Source organism: Saccopteryx bilineata, chromosome 4, assembly GCF_036850765.1.
Source record: "Saccopteryx bilineata isolate mSacBil1 chromosome 4, mSacBil1_pri_phased_curated, whole genome shotgun sequence".
Classification (NCBI taxonomy): domain Eukaryota; kingdom Metazoa; phylum Chordata; class Mammalia; order Chiroptera; family Emballonuridae; genus Saccopteryx; species Saccopteryx bilineata.
The window spans coordinates 26,341,950-26,359,478 of NC_089493.1; the positions used below are offsets into that span (position 1 = coordinate 26,341,950).

The following is a 17,529-nucleotide window of genomic DNA, read 5'->3' on the forward strand; positions in this document are numbered from 1 at the left end:
ATGTCATTCCATGGTTTATTTGGGCTGTTTCCACTTTTGAGCTGTTATGAATATTATGGCTATGAACATTCGTGGGCAAGGTTTTGTTAGCACATTCTCATTTCTACTGGCTGCATACCTGGGAGTAAAACTGCTGTCGTATGGTGTGGGTCTATGTTTAGCTGTTTGAGGAGCTGCCAGACCAGTTCCCAAAGTGATTGCACCATTCTACATTTCTGCCAGTGGTTTCTAAGGATTCCCCCTTCACCCCTCCTGTGCTTATCTGTTTTTTTATTATGACCACCCTGGTGGGTATGAAGTGGTATCTCACAGTGGGGTTTTTTTTTGTTTGTTTTTTTTTTGTACTTTTCCGAAGCTGGAAACGGGGAGGCAGTCAGACAGACTCCCGCATGCACCCGACAGGGATCCACCTGGCATGCCCACCAGGGGATGTTGCTCTGTTGCAACCAGAGTCATTCTAGTGCCTGAGGCAGAGGCCACAGAGCCATCCTCAGCGCCTGGGCCAACTTTGCTCCAATGGAGCCTCAGCTGCGGGAGGGGCAGAGAGAGACAGAGAGGAAGAGGAGGGGGAGGGGTGGAGAAGCAGATGGGCGCTTTCCCTGTGTGCTCTGGCCAGGAATTAAACCCGGGACTCCTGCACGCCAGGCTGACGCTCTACCACTGAGCCAACCGGCCAGGGCCTTCTCACGGTGGTTTTGATTTGCATTTCTTTGATGGCTGATAATGTTCAGCATCCCTTGTGTGCTTATTTTCCATTTACATATCTTCTTTGGATATCTGTGCTTTCAGATACTTTGCCTGTTTTTTTTTAAATTGGACTATTTGTCTTCTTATTACTGAGTTGTAATAGTTCTTTACATATTCTAGATGCCAGTTCCTTATCAGATCTGTAATTTGCAAAAATGTTCTCTCTTTCTGTGAACCGTCTTTTTACTTGGTGTCCTTTAAAGCACAAAGTTTTTCATTTTGATGGTGCCCAATGTATCTACTTTTTCTATTTTGTTACTTGTGTTTCTGGTGTCGTATCTACTCCCAGGTCACAAAGATTTATTGCTGTTTTATCCTAAGAGTTTTGCTGTTTTAGCTCTTACATTAGGTCTTTGATCCATTTTGAGTTTAATTTTTGTATATGTTATAAGACAGGGTCTCTCTGCTCCCTCCCAGTTTTCCCATAGAGGAAACTGAAGCTCAAACATCTAGTAACATCTCCAGAGCTAACCTGTTCCAGGGCGGCAGCCCTGTATCACACTGCTACACTGCTTCCAAAGAGCCAGCGTGGGTTGTTGGCGGCGGCTGGGGGAGGCGGTGGGGGGAGGACTATGGAGGCAAAACCCAGAGGAGCTTGTGGCTCAGAACATGCACATACACTATTCTTAGTACAGGGAACACTGCAGCCACAGCACAGAGCACAGTCAAGGAGTCCCAGCAAAGGGCATGACGTGAGCAGCCTTAAGGGATCACTGGCCCTGGCCGGTTGGCTCAGCGGTAGAGCGTCGGCCTGGCGTGCGGGGGTCCCGGGTTCGATTCCCAGCCAGGGCACATAAGGAGAAGCGCCCATTTGCTTCTCCACACCCCCCCTCCTTCCTCTCTGTCTCTCTCTTCCCCTCCCGCAGCCAAGGCTCCATTGGAGCAAAGATGGCCCGGGCGCTGGGGATGGCTCCTTGGCCTCTGCCCCAGGCGCTAGAGTGGCTCTGGTCGCGGCAGAGCGACGCCCCGGAGGGGCAGAGCATCACCCCCTGGTGGGCAGAGCGTCGCCCCTGGTGGGCGTGCCAGGTGGATCCCGGTCGGGCGCATGCGGGAGTCTGTCTGACTGTCTCCCCCCGTTTCTAGCTTCAGAAAAAAAAAATACAAAAAAAAAAAAAAAAAAAAAGGGATCACTAAGAGGTCTGTCACCTCACTCCCAGCACCTCCGCAGCCGGCCGGAATCTGCCCAAGTGTCCTCCCAGTCACTGAGCTCTATCCTCTGGCCCAGTCGTCTTGTGTCTTTCAGGCAAAGAAGAGGGGAGAGAGCCGTGGCTGACTCCAGAGCTGCTCAGCCAGAGGAGGTCACCTGTGAGAGGACTCAGTGCCCCAACTCCGAGTCCATGTTGACAGTGGATCTGAGGACGCCAAAGCAAGATGACCAGCATGAACAGGGAAGGCTGCTTTGTAGGGCCGTTAACAAGGTGATGGGGTCATGGAAATCCAGCAATGACCTTGACACTCAGGAAACAAGATAAGGGGTCACACGAGGCCGCTCAGGGAAAACCACAGGGTTGTAGGGCCTTCTTATTTACAGTTTGTGATGGAAACTACAACTTGGGCTGCATCTAAACTGCACAGACAACCAGAAACAGGAGGGTCTGCTCGTTTTCCCGAAACCCAGGGCGCAGGCACAACACATTGGAAAGGTCAGTGCTGTCAGGGTGTGTAGTATCATTCACCGCAAGTGGATTCAGTCTCAGTAGGTAATTTACAGATGTTCTGCGCTGCAGTCAAGCTCATCTTTACACAGCACCTCAATCTTCACAATGCAACTCTCTTTTAGTTGCCTCCTTTATAAATGAAAAAGGAACTGAAGCTCAGAAAGACCAGCCGACTTGTCCGAGGTCATACAGGAGCCAGACTCTGAACCCAGAAGCTTGAACCAAGCCCTGAGCTCTGCCCAGGCCCCAGAAGCAAACCCTCTGGGTAGGAAGCCAAGCCGGCGTCCTGCTCCCAGGACACCTGGGCACCTCCACACACTCAGGCCACTCACCGCCTCCGAGGGCAAAACCCCCTCAAGGAAAGCCCCAGTCACAGTTTTTTAATAAGTTATAAAACTAATGGGCGTAATTGACGCATTTGAAAAGTAAATCAGCATCATCATATCTTCCATTTCCTGAGTATTTCAGTAAGTGCAGGCATTCTGTGAAACCTTTTGCCTCCATGAGTTCGTTTAACCATCACAGCAGCACTGAGAAGGAGGTACTAATATTATTCCCCTCTTAAGAGAAAGACTCCAAGAAGGCAACGTGGGACTCCCTGAACTTTTCACAGGTATTTGATTTCTGCTAAGAACATACATATCCAGCCATATCTCCACCATCACCTTTCCAAGGTGACCCCGTGCTAGGATGGTAGCAGGCACGACCAACCTCTGATGTTAAATAAGAGCTTCAGAACCCCTGTGAATGCCCAGGGTATGGTATCAAATCAGACTCAACCACAGGAGGCAACGGTAAACCCAGTCATAGCTGCTTTTAGCTACCACTCATTCTCCCTCAAACTAAACCATGAAAGGGGGGAGAAAAGCTAACAGCTTTAAAAAAAATGTGCTAACAAAGTGACGGAACTAAAATGGAAATTCAGGATGTCAAAAACCAGTCAGGAGATTCGGTTCCAAGAAAAGGGACAGATTGGATCGCTCTGCCAAAGAAGCGAGACAGAAAAAGAATCTGAGTCAGGGGGAAGAAGGCCAACACTATTCCGAAGAGCCACACATTTAAAACCAATTATGCAAGGCTTGCTAAAAAATGTCAGTGGGCTGCCTTGATGTTTTAAATCACTAAACACACAGGCATGCTTATCCCAATGTTTACCCAGCACACAGGCTGGTTGGGGGCAACTTTTTTGGCTCATGCTAAACATGGCGAACATTTTGGCCTTTTTGGTGAACAGACTCCAGAAGCCACCCGTGGCTAAGAGTGAGCACACCTTTCAAGGTCATCCTGTCGTCTGCAGATCCAAATTCACATTTCGTCCAAAGGCGAAAACTTTCTAAATGTGCTTCAGGGTCCCAGGAGAAATTGGAAAGCCACGAGTGTGAAATCCACAAACAGCTAAGTCTCCTCTCTCCTGCTCTGAAGATGACAAGGACCTGGCTCCAGTCTACATGGGGAATATGTGCTAGATGGACCGTCCTCCATGGAATGAACCCACTGACTCCTAAAGGCCAAGCCCTCGGAATGCTCCCTGACAAGGATCAGCAGAGCCTGCAGAGATGTATCACATCGTACACAAAGTCATCCCTGAGTCTACTAAACATACAGGTTCCCTGGGCTCTGCCCTCGGAGTTACTGAGTCCAGGGGCCCCGGTACGACCTGGAAAGCTGTATTTATGAGAAGTTTTCCAAGCCGTTTGATGATCAGTCAAGTGTGGGAATGGCTGGCTTGATTTTCATTGTGTTCTTTTTTTTCTGCCTCAAATTGTAGAAGTTCAGAAACAGAAAAACAAATGGGCAATGCTTAGAGGTAAAGAATTGGGAGATATTGAAATCAAGGTGCAGAAAATTTAAGTGACTTGCCAAGTTGACACAGCTAATTAACGTTCAAAACAATAAGCACGTATTAAACATACAATTTATGCAGAGCACTGCACATAGTCTGGTGGAAGGAATAAGAACTGTAAGATCCAGTCCCTGTTCTGGGGACCCAAACATAAGACACAAACTCAAAAGCAGGCCAGTGCCACAGACAGTGTGAAGTAGGCTGGGTATAAGACAACAGGGAGGAGTGGGGCCTGTAGCAAAACAAAGACTGCATGCTAATACAGTGAGCTTCTGCTATTCAGCTGTAGCTGTCATTGCATAGAAGGGTGTGGGCCCAGAGTGGCCAGATATTCTGGTTTTTTTAAAAGAAGCCAGAAAGTTCACATTTCCTGGCTTTTAAATATAGCAACTCATTCAATTAAAAAAAAAAAGGAAAAACAAAACAAAACAAAACACTGTGAGGGCCAAACAGGATTCATCTGTAGGCTGACTCCTGCCTATGGAATGACAATTTGCAGCCTCTTCCCTAAAGGCCATCCAGTCCAACCGCCCTTGAACTCGAGACCCTTCTAGAGTCCTGCAGTGGCACAGAGGGTGAGGGGTCCCGGTCCCAACTAGCAGGTGGTTGTCTGTAAGGGAGCTTCTGTTGGTCCCTCTCAGCCACACTGAAAACGCATTCTGGGCCCAGGGGCGGGGTGTGGCCCCTGCAGCCACAGCAGCCAGCTCATAGACGGCCTGGGAAGGACCAAACCTACCGGTCAGTAGGGACTGGTGGTTGGAGGGCTCTAGCTGAAAGGGGCCACAGAATGAAAACTGTAGGAAGGAAAGCTCTAGCAGGGGTCCCCAAACTTTTTACACAGGGGGCCAATTCACTGTCCCTCAGACTGTCGGAGGGCCGCCACATACAGTGCTCCTCTCACTGACCACCAATGAAAGAGGTGGCCATTCTGGAAGTGCGGCGGGGGCCGGATAAATGGCCTCAGGGGGCCGCATGTGGCCCGCGGGCCGTAGTTTGGGGACGCCTGCTCTAGAGAAAGCCAGAGAGCAAAGCTGTCAGGAGAAGAAATATCAGAAAGGAAAGGAGAACAAAAAAGCAAGAAAGAAGCGTGGGTTCTAAAATCCCCCTAACCTAGAATATAACACCCCTAGACCCTAGCCAGCCATCAAAATCAGCAGTCTGGCCATTGACCATCCACTTGGCCGGCTTAATTTTTCTTCACAATACTGATTACTACCTGGCCTTTGATACTGTACATTAATTTGCTTACTTTTATTTCTGGAGGCTCCCACTACAATACATAGTTCCAAGAGAAAGGGCAGGGGAAGCTTATCTGTTTTGTTTACGGCTCCGTTCCCAGTGTCTGGGACAGTGCCTGGCACATAGTAGGTGCTTAACAAATGAACTCTAGGCAAGCAGTTGGCACCAAAACAATTTAGCATTATGTATCAACCACATAGAGATACTACAACATCAGCACAAAGCACTTTATCATTTATAAAACCTATCGTTTTAATTTAATTCCTCCAGTTTTCTTTTACCAAACTGTTTCATGCGTTTGCACGTGGCCCAGGAGACTGCTGACCTCCACAGGGTGGACCATCCAAGGGCCTGCTTGGACAGAGCTCCCTGCATGGCGGCTCGGCCCACTTTCTCTCCCGGGCCTGGGAGACATTGTGGCCACAGAACTGCCGGGCTCAGCACTGATCGGGCCATGTCATCAAAATGATCCAATGTTCTGGGGCCAGGTTCGTTCTACCCCACTCCCCTCCTCAGCCTGACAGAAACGCAGCTGCAGCATAAGGTTAAAGCCTTGGCTCTAACGGCAGCTTCCCAGCTGCATGACCTTGGTCCTCTCCAAGCCTTGTTAACCTCATCCATCACGTGGGCTTAACAATAACAATAGTAACAATAATTACTTCCAAAGATTCTTGTGCAAGTTCACTGAGATATTTCACAGGGTGTCCAACAATGTGCCTGGTGCTTGGCTGAGCGCAGCTGAGACAATGATGACTTCAGCAGCGGCCTCGTCATCAGCCCAGACCCTGGTCTGGCCCCTTCCCAGCACTGGGAGCCTGAATCACCTGACCTCCTCCTCCCTAGACCTCACAATCCTCTTCTCTAACTGGGAAAAACCCAGTAGCCAGGATCACATAGGGAATAAATGAGATCGTACACATCCAACACTTAGCACAGGCTCTGGGACATATTCAATGCTTAATAAATGTGAGCTAGTTTCTTTTATAATTCAAGAAACTTGACTGATCTGAAATGCCTCTGAAAATCCACCAAAGGCAGTTGGCCATATGCAAATAAATCTTTGGGGCATAAGGTTCTGCAAATTTCTCTTCCCACCTGCTTTATTTTTTAGGTGCTCTAAGAATGAGGCCCCTCCCACACCACACCAACTACCCGCCCACCCTGAGTCTGATCTAAGAAGCACGTGCAGGGCCGACCTTACTTGACACCGGCACTGTCTGCTTCGCCCCACAATGCTGCAGGCTGGCAGATGGGAGAGGACACGCAGATACGCCCCAACAACGGCTGGTTATTCTCATGACCTGGATGGTGCGTGTTTGTGGGTGCCTGTGAAGACAGCACGTCACTGTCAGGTACAGGGCATATGCCACCAATTTGGGGGAGGCTGTGAAATGTAAAAATACCCATCCCAAATAAAGGCCTTCCCCACCAAAAAAAGAAGATTCCTCCAGCACCTTCTGCAGATGGAAGAGGTGGTAACTCCAGCTCCCAGGCCAATCTCTCCTGGGCCCGTCCCTGACCGAGGCTTTTCATCAACGTTGCAGCCTTGGCAGCCCAGCGACACTGCTCAGCTACTGGTTTTAAATGGCAATTATACTGTGCAGTGACCCAGAAAAAGGTGCTTTCAAGTTACAGGACTGGGCAGGTGAATAGCAGAGGACCAAAGGCAAGGGCCCTCCAAAAAGAAAACAGAATTCTAAATAAGCCAGGAAGTGCTATCGACAGCACACTGATCTTCAAAGTCAGGTCACAAGAATATAATTACCGTCAACTCTCACCTTGAAATCAACAATCAGGCCTGACCTGCGGTGGCGCAATGGATAAAACGTCGACCTGGAATGCTGAGGTCGCCGGTTTGAAACCCTGGACTTGCCCGGTTAAGGCACATATGGGAGTTGATGCTTCCTGTTTCTCCCTCCTTCTCTCCCTCTCCCTCTCCCTCTCCTTTTCCCTCTCTCTCTCTCTCTTTCCTCTCTAAAATGAATAAAGTCTTAAAAAAATAAAAAATAAAAGAATTCAGTGAGCATCTACAATGCACCTCATCCAGGTATCTCAAGGGCAAGTATCTACAACAGAGCCAAGCAACTGAGGTAAATGAAGGCAGCTGGTGGTAACCAAAGCAAAACAACAGTGTAAGAAAAACATCAAGACGATAGGGAGGCATGGGAGCCTGTGGCAAACTGGGAAGAGGAAAGAAGCGAAGGGGGTCTCTGCACTCTGCGTAAGCTGCTGCCATGCCGAACTGGGCACGACATGACCAGATCTTCCAATTTTTTAATCGAAGATTAAAACCCCACTTTTTAAAGTGAAGTGTTGGTTCAAATTTCTTTTAAAACACTGTGCAGGCCAAACAAAACACATCTGAGAGCCAGATCCAGGATGCAAACGACCAGTTTGCCACCCCTGGCCAAGCCCCCAGTAGCCCTGCTTTGCAGGTTTCGTGGTACCCCTGGGGAGAGGGTGGGCTGAGCAGTAGCTACACAGTATGTCCAACTCTCCCCTGCCAGGACCCGGACACCTTTCTCCACTCAAGAGCCCCGCTCTTCGGCATGTCCAGCCCTCGGAGCTCCTTCTAAAGCCTGAGCTCCCGTCCAGGGACACCTCTGCCTGTGAAAGCTCCTTCTCATCAGAGCTGCCAAGCACCTGATACTCAGCTGCTTCCCACGTCCTGTCCCCCATCTCTGCCCCCAGCCAGCTCACCACTACCACTGGCTCCTTCTCTGAGAAAATGGCCCTGCTGGGGACCTTGGGCCTTAGGACAAAACTCCAGCCCTGGGGCAGTGGCTGGGGGCATTTCTAACACTAAGCTCACCAGGGGACTTCTGTTTTCCCCAGTCCCAAGGAAAAGCTGTTCTGCAAGGAAGGCTCATGGGAGCTGAGCTGCAAGGAACCTGGAGTACTCCATGCGTGGGTCCGCTGCAAACATCTAAGACAGACGATTACTGGTAGCCGAGGCCATGCCCTGCTCTGGCAGTGCCTTGGGAAGAAAGGTCACACCATCCCTCCTCCAAGTTCCCCCTTCAGGGGCAGCCTGGGGCCAAGGGTGTTAGAGAAATGACGTGACTACCGATAAATTGTAAAGAAAACCCAGTATTGGTATTCTCTTGTATACTTGTCAAAGCACGTGCACAGTTCCGTTACCTCCTCCAGTCCTCCCAACACCCCAGAGAGATTGCCAATGTATTATTATTCATTATTGTTCTCAATCACTTTTCCCTTTCCCCTCACAGAACCTGGGACAGGCCCAGCATCCTGTCCAAGCCCAGGACTTCTCAAACATTAATGGTTCCAGGAATTCCCCAGCAGAGCTTATTAAAATGCAGATCCTATTTCAGAAGGTGTGGGGTGAAGCCCGAGAGCCTGCAGTTTTAACAAGCTACTGGGTGACACGGATGCTCGTTAGTGGTTCTCAGGCCCCGCGGTGAACAGCAGCGCTTAGGTCACACAGGCATCCCACCCCGGGATTCTGCCTAGATCAAGGCTCACTCACCTCACTTTTCACGGGTTGAGGCCTCTTGCCCAGTTTCACCTCCAGGAAGTGCAAGGGGGCTATCATGGCCCCGATGTTGCGGATGTCGGCGTATTTCAGCTCCTCCGCAGTCAGGGCCGAGCTGGGGAGTCCGGTCAGGGGACCGAGCCCTGGCAGAGAGCCCGCAGTCACGGAAGGGTCCGGGATCTGCCCAGGCATCATAGCAGGAGGAGCAGCGGTCCAGCCTGGAGAAGGCGAGAGAAGAGCAAGACACATGTTGTCAGCCACAAGAGGCGCATGAGGGGCTTAAGCCCCCACGTCTTACCAGGACCTCATCCTTTCACCGACGTCTCCCTGAACCCCTTCCCGACCCAGTGGCTCTTTCTGCCCATAAGTCCATTTTGTGATAGAGGAAAACTTAATCCATTAATTCACACCAAGGTTATCCTTGGCGGTTAAGGTAACGCTTAACCAACTCTGACCTCATTGACTCAGCATCTGCTGTGTGCTGGGCACTGCATAATCCTCCCATTAGCCCTGAAAGACTGGGTCAGTGCCCAGGACACAGAGGAAGAAGCTGAGGCTTAGAAGGAGAACTCGCTCAAGACTGCACGGTTAAAACTGGGAGAGCTGCCTGACTAGGCGGTGGCGCAGTGGATAGAGCGTCGGACTGGGATGCAGAGGACCCAGGTTCAAGACCCCGAGGTTGCCAGCTTGAGCGCCGGCTTATCTGGTTTGAGCAAAAAGCCCACCAGCTTGAACCCAAGGTCGCTGGCTCCAGCAAAGGGTTACTCGGTCTGCTGAAGGCCCGCGGTCAAGGCACATATGAGAAAGCAATCAATGAACAACTAAGGTGTTGCAACACGCAATGAAAAACTAATGATTGATGCTTCTCATCTCTCTCCGTTCCTGCCTGTCTATCCCTCTCTCTGACTCTCTGTCTCTGTAAAAAAAAAAAAACAACTGGGAGAGCTGTGATGTACACCGCCACAGACTGACTCCCAAAGAGGGTGGAGTCTAACGATGGAATCTCAGGCACCTTTGCACCTGTATGAGGAGCTATTTTTGGTCTGGCATGGTGCCTCCGCTCAAATCACACATCCCTTTCTGCCTACTTGTTAAGATACCCTAAAGAGGAAATGAAGCAAATGGAAGTTAAAGGGGAGTGTGTGCCTCTGTATGTGAGAAAGAGACCAAGGCAGAGGGGATGCAATTAATTAGCACGTGTTTTCTCAGTGGAGCCCAGTATCAAGAAGGTTTGCAAGGGAAGACAGATGCAGGCATGAAAGAAAGACATAAATTAAGACAGGTCAACACCAAGAGAATTCTTATTCCTTCCCTTTCTTTACTGAGAAAAGCTCATGGGTAAAGAATGCTCACTTCAAGGCACAGATGGCAGTGAAGAAAGCTCGTCTTCCAATAAAGCCAGACTTACCTGATCTCTTACAGGGCTCCTATCCATCCATCCATCCATCCATCCATCCATCCAATTGTTGACCAACTACTCTAAGTGAGGAGGCACACCCTGTCTCCCCTCCACAGCACCCAGTGTTCCCCAGCCCATCTCAGAACAGGATCTGAGACTCATTCACAGTAAGTCATAGTCTTAGAGCTGGAAGAGGCCCTGTGCTTATCTAAACCACATCCCCATTTTGCCCACGAGGAAACTGAGGCTCAAAGAGGTTGAATGACTGGTCCAAGGTCACACAGCTAGGGCAGGAAAGAGCCAGACCTGGACTCCTCGTTCCCGGATTTTGGAAAAGTTTTCTCATCCTGCCCTTTTTGTTTCCTATCCTGGATTCCAAGAGATGTTAATGCAGGAAAAAAAAAATTACCTTCTAATAGTAGACTTTCAGACACTAGCCCATAGTGGAGGATCATTCTCTTACACAGATGACCTTCAACATCACCTCCCATTAAGAGCCAGGTTTTGGAGGTGGGAGCTCAGACACAGAAATGGTCTCTGGGACATTTCACAGGTGGTTGGTCAATGTGCTAGGACCCTCCCTGAAGTTGAGCTGGAATTGAGTCCAGGGTCAGGAAGAGAGCCCCCTCTCCATCCTCTGGAGCTGGGTCTGCAGTGCAGAGGTTACAAGGTGCCTCACCAGGAGGGGTAGTGGATGAGCTGCATGTCTCCCCAGACCCCCCCTGGGGGAAACAAGAAAGGGGCTAGTGTAAGGACTCATCCTGGGTGGCAAAGGGATGCCCGGTCCGCCTGGCAGAGGGGGTGATTCTAGGCCACCCGAGTCCCTCTGACAAAGGAAACACATACCTCCTCAGAAGAGAAGCAAACCCTGCAAAGCCCCTCTTCTAGACCTGAACTGATGCTACAACAAGTCAAAAAGGACCCCTCAAAACGATACTTAACTACTAGTTCAGTTAAGGAATGAACAGGAGACAGGAGGTTGGAAAACACTGTGCCTGGTGCTTCGGCTGAACACAAACCCCAGACAGGGGCCGGGGCACCACGCCCCAAGTGTGGACCAAGCAAAAACACAGAGCAAATCCCCTCCTTGGCCGGAGGCCCTGGAGCCTCCTGAACTGGAAGACCCATTCCTGTGTGGCAAAGTGTGCCAAGTGGCCACTTAGGAAGTGGAGGGGAGATTTCAGGGGGAAAGCAGCAGTCGCGGCTGGTTGTTGCCTCACGAGACCCCAGCGCCTAGCCTTACTTCTGGCATAAAAAGGGGAAGCAACAAACATTTATTGAATTACAGATAAGTGAATGAATGAACGAACAAACGATAAATTCACAGCGGAGCAACATTCCCTGGAAGTTGAGATGCTCGTTATCCACTTCCAGATCATCTGCTCCCACAGCAGACCCCAAGCAAAGCGCCGCGGAGGCTCTGTGTTTCCCTGCCTGCGCCCTCTCTGAGAGATGGAAGCCAGACCCGCTCTGTTCCGGGAACGATAGGCTCCGCGTGCAGCTTCTGTTTATTTTCATACAGATGGTATAAATGAGACACTAACAAATGATTCCAAAATATCTGCTACTGTGAAACCCACCCCCCCACGGGGTAACCAACCCCTGAGAGCAGCAGCCTCATAAATTCTTGCCATTCCTGCTTCCCTGTGAACCCAACGCAATGACAAGCCTCACTCAGGGGATCAGCCAGGCTTTCCTCTGCAGAAGCAAAAATATCCCCTTCTGTCCTTCTCCATCCAGGGGTGCCCCTAACTGCTCGGATACAAACCACAAAGTCCTTAACACATGCCATTCCTAGGAGACAGCCACAACAGCTGACATTCACCAGCGAGAAGTCATCCGAAAGGGCTTGGGGGGTAGAGGGGGCAGAGAGAGAGGAGGTGGAGTACTCGCCTGCCTTTCATAATGGGATCCTCATTAACTGCAAAGTGCTGGCGGCCAGTCCAAGGCTCAAAGGCAACTTGGGTGACATGAAAAATAAAACAATTTGATGTGCTTTAGAGCTCTATAAAAAGAGGAGGGGGGGGCGGTGGCCGAGAACCAAAACCAGCCAGGAGGAATTTACCCACTTCAAGGAAGACACAGGAAAGATGACAAGAGGTGAAATCATCTCCCGCACTGGTTGTTCCATACGGAAACAATTTAGCAGGAAAAGGAGAACTAGGCACTAAAAGCTTTAGGGGAAGAACCTAGAGGGTTTTTTCCCCCCTTCGGGGCCCAGGAGGTCCACAAGGAAGATAAACACCCTCCACGTCTCCATTAGTAACTAGGATGCATAAATAAAGAGCCAGCGCCGTATGTTGGCAGGAGACCAAAACTGGCAAATGAAGCCGGTGCCTCTAAAAGACAGGCGTAGGATCCAAAAAGATGTTGGCAATTTGGGACACTGACCAGGAATAAATAACCTGGAAACCAGCCAATGAAGAAAAACTGGGTAATGCACGATCAAGCTGGGACTGACGAGCAAGGCGTAGCAACACAGAGAGCGTTCAGGTGGGCATGGTGGATCCCTACGCGGTTGTTGAGCCCACGAGCGATTTGAAGTGGGGTCCTCAAGGCCAGCTGGACAGAAACGGGGGCCAGATGGATCCCGGGGAAAGAACCTGAAGGTCTGACATCGGTATCTCTCTGTTCTGACTTACTCGGGGACTCGCAGGCACAGAGTCTGGGGCGCTGCCCGAACAAGCAGAAGAAATGCCAGAAAACATTTCAAGTCCAGAAAACGGACCCTCTTGTGTGTGATATTAACATGAAACATCAGTTTAGCTGCAAAAACATGTGGAGATAACTTCAGTTTTTCCCTTATTTTCTTCTCTTGTACATAAATCTGTTAGGTAGCCTGATTTCTTAAATGGGAGTATGTACAAATAAGTAACAGTCTTGCGTTGAGGGGTCCAACTTGTAAGGGCTATTTCTATTAGAAAACGCCCAATAGTTGGCATCTGCATCTAAATGGCAAAGACATTAAAAAAAAAAAAAAAAAAAGACAGGTTAAGAGAAAGTTAGAATCTGCATCATGAACTTTCTGTCCATAGCCACAAAAGTTTAAGGGAGGCTTGAAAATCCCTGGGCCTCTCTAAGAAGGCTCCTCTCCAGGCAAGCAGCTGCCCTCGGCCGCATCAGGAGCCGGCGTGCAAGTGAGTGCAGGCAGCCTAAGGCGGCAAGGTTCAAAACAGTGGAGGTGAGCGAGGACAGGTCCAGGAGCAAGGGAGCTGAGTTCACATCAGACCCCAGGAGCACCAGTGGAGTTGGAAGTCACCAAGAGCAGGTGGGAGGTCTTGGGAGCCGGAACCTGGGAAGATTCCCAGGAGGAAAGTGTGTGTGTGTGTGTGTGTGTGTGTGTGTGTGTGTGTGTGTGTGTGTAGGCAGTACAGAAAGGTGCCAGGCCGGTGATCACAGAACACAGTGCTATCATGAATCCTGGAGAATTAAACAGCTAACCTGTTCTTGAAGATACGGAATTTTCTGGAATAATTTCTCCTGGAATCTGAAATTACGTAGGTCAACCAGCTGCAAAAAGACAAGGAGATCCAGAAGGCAAGGGGCACAAGGCTGGGGAAAGCACCAAGACTGGGAATGAGGGACAAGCAGCAGAAGCCCCTCCCAGACGGCTGTCCCAGCTCTACAGGCAGGGGAGCGGGTGGGTTGTGGGTTACGGGTGGGAGCTTTAGTGCCAGACTGTCTGCATGTGAAAACTAGCTCTGCCCCTGACTAGCTGTGTGACCTGGAGCAGCTTCTCTAACCTCCCTGCGCCTCACTTTCCTCAGCTGCAAAGTGGGAATAATGTTATTTGCCCTGGAAGGCTGCAGAGGGGATTAAATTAGTGAAAACCTGGAAAACCCCCAGAACAGCACCTGCCCTTAGTGAGTATGAAGGCAATGTAGCCATGGGTCCTTCCTTCCTGGAGGACAGAGCGCTGGACCACCCTTGGGGTCGCGTCTGTACAGTTCCCACCTAACACTGATCTCCTTTTCCTGTGGCCATGAAAAGGGCTCACCCAGAAAAGTCTCTGCTCCCCCACTTTCCAGCTCTGAATCCCAAGAAGCCGGGACCACCCTGTACCCAGGCAGTTACTGCAGAATAGCAGCAAAGGAGCCAGGTCAGGGCTGTGCACAGAGGTGCAGAGATGGGGCCCAGCGCTTGCCCTTCGCCCCAGTTTCTCCTCAGGTCTCCTCCATCCTCCATTCCAGAACACAGCTGCACAGATCACTGGCACCACCAACTGGCTGGGTTTCCACCCCTGCCTCCAGCATCATCGGTGTCCTTCGACCTACTCTATCTTTGCACTGCTTAGAAAGGATCACTCCTCAGATCTTCATGAGAAGAAAAAGAGGGGCGGTCGCCATCAGGAGAAGCCACCGCCACCGCGGCATGCATGATCCCTGCGTAGGCATCCCAGTCATAGAAGAAACTGGAACCTCTCCCCAGGAAAGGTTCTTCCCAGGAGAACAGAGAAATGCTTTCAACAAGGGCCTGTCCGTAAACACTGTCTCTCTTTCCTTATGTAGGTGCTCAGTGAGTACACATTAAGTTACTTGTGCCAGGCAGAAATCCTTATCCTGAGCAGCACGATGGGGCTGGGAAAGTACTGCCACCAACAAGCCTCTATCCTCTCTTCCCTCCTCACCCCACCTCTGTTCCTTGGCATCAGGAGTTCATAGCACGATTCTTTACACAGACATACACAGAGTGTGTGATAAACCCTTTGGCACCCCCCTTTTTTTTAATGCCATGGGCCAGCTAAAGCTTTAAACGAAGCTCCACAACTGGAATCCCATGGGCTGCAGCAAGAAAACAGACTAAAAAAAGCCCCAGAGCGGTGGGCTCTGGCCGGGCCTCCCACAGCCAGCAATGAACGTAAAGAAACACAGGCTGAAATTCCAGCCCTGGGTCGCTAAGGCATTTGTCTCTGCTGAGCTTCGAGAGACCAAACCACACACACGCACAAGAGTGCGCGCACACACATACACACACAGGCACATGGAGCTTGGCAGCCCGTAAGTTCCAGAGCTGGTAACACAAGCCACGGAACCGACTGCCAAGACAAGCAACAGAACGAGCCAGGCCCAGTTTCATTGGCCACCATACGCTGCATATGGCCCGGGACGCAGCCAAAACAGTGTTCTCACCCTCCTCAAAGGCATAGGAGACCCTCTGTTTTCAAACACACCTCCACAGAGCCTTAATTAAAGGAAAATGGAAAAATAATGTGCCTGCCGCTCTCCCCCTGCCTATATAGGTATGCACACACACAGATTCATACACACTCACTCTATTTTTCTCTTACTCCCATTTCGGTTTCAAACATAATTCATTCGCATGGAAAAAAAGCAAACTGCATCCTGCAGCAGAAAAGCAGAAAAGAATGTTGCTTGCCCTCAGCCCTGGCTCTGATTGCTCAAGTTGAGCTGGGGCTGAATGAATACAGAGCAGGCCAACCTCAAGTCTGCATTGGCCTCTGTCTCCCAGAGCAGAGCTGGAAACAGAAACACTGGTGAGACAGCCCATTGCAACACCAGCAGCCCCGCGACAAACAAGGCCTGGAGAGCCTAGCCCTTCTCATCCTGCCAAGGGCTCTGCAGGTTGGAAAAGATGCCCACACAGCCTGCAAACAGGTGGGGGAGACAGACGCTGGTGGCTGCAAAGGCTAAGCAGTCAGTGAGTGAGGAGCTCCCGGTCCAAGTCCTTCCCTAGAGGACACCATTAGCACTGATGAACACATCCTAGAGAGGGCTGCAAACAACCTAGGAGAAAAGTCAGAGGTCTCCACACCCCTGCCTTCCAGCAGCCTTTCAAATCTCAAAGCACCCAGCTCTTCAGAAAGATTCTGGAGCTGCCTGCAGCTCTGAACCAAAGCCAAAGTAGAAGGGGAACAGAAGAGTCTTTGAGAAATCCGGCCTCCCTGTTTTAAACAAGGCAAAACCTTAACCAGCCAGAGGCATGAGAATAGACTTTGCTTCGCTTCTCTGGTCCTCAGGTTAATCAGAGCCGTGCTCACACCTGATACCTGGTTACACTCTCCCCTAGAAACCTGCAAAGGAAGATCAGGCAGCCATCCAAGCTGCAGCCAGATTTGCTGGAAAGATGAAAGCAATGGGAGGTGTTTTTAGAAACCTTCAGGGAAGGAAACTTGGGGGTTGGGGGAGATGATATGTAAACACAGTTCACAGCAAGGCCTTACAAGACAAGCAGGCACCCAATCATGGTTCAAAGCTTCCGTTTCTGATGCTCTTCAAACTAAGACCCTGAGGGAAGTCCACTTAGATTTAAATCTGGCTATACACCCAGTCCGCAAGCGCTTTTTTTTTGGGGGGGGGGCATGTCCGGGATCATCTGTCCTGAACACATGTGCTCAGGACACAGCCTGAGGCCTTGGATGCCAGCAGGGAGGGCTGCACACTGGGCCAGGGTCAGGAAACCTTGCAAGTGGAACTGACCTAAAGGGTCAGTTAATTTCCCATCCACCAGCTTCTCCATTTCTAGCCACGTGCATGGCCCATCCATCCCTGCAGGAGAGCCAAGCCCTCCCCATCTTCCGGGTCCCTCCCAGGGTCTGGGGTCCAGGTCTTAAATTTCAACCCCTCAGCCTCCTTTGAGAGGAGGGGCATAAGAAAGCCTTTCTAAACTGGGCTGGTCAGGAGAGGAGGGGCTCGTCACCTAGAAGAGCCGGCTTGCCTTCTTACGTAATCTGGCTTCGGAGCCGGTAGAAGCAAAGGGGACCCGGGGCACCTCTAGGCCCTCTCCCAGCCCAGAACCCCGGAGCAATGGCCCTGAGAGAAGCCCTCCTCATTGGATGGAGAGCTCCTGGCCTTCTCACTACCCTCTTCCAGGTCCTCAGGGAGCCACGCTTCCTCCCTGCGAAGGGGTGAGGGCGGCAAGACTTGCCAGCAGGTCGCTGTCATTCCTTCACCACCAGCACCCAGCACCTCCCTGGCCTTTCATCTTCCATCTGCACCCCCACGGCCCGTCTCCGCAGGACAGTTTTCTTCTCACTCGCCGCCTTCCCCGGCGCCCGAGGAGCGCACCCCTCTGCAAACGCACTGGGGAGGAGAGCGCGGGAGGGAGACAGAGGAAGTGCCCTGGCTGCGCCGGGAGCAGACAGAGCCTCCCGTTCTTGGGCGGGAACCAAAGGGAAGCCACCGGCTCC

General features: G+C 50.8%; 1 protein-coding gene across 3 annotated transcripts in view; it reads right to left on the reverse strand.

The window, feature by feature from the left end:
* Positions 1–17,529, reverse strand: part of JDP2 (Jun dimerization protein 2) — a 45,063-nt gene that overhangs the window by 24,620 nt on the left and 2,914 nt on the right. For all 3 annotated transcript variants that reach the window (XM_066276373.1, XM_066276375.1, XM_066276374.1), the window contains exon 2: positions 8,978–9,201. In XM_066276373.1, the coding sequence (XP_066132470.1) occupies positions 8,978–9,201 (224 nt within the window). The remainder of the gene's footprint in view (positions 1–8,977; positions 9,202–17,529) is intronic.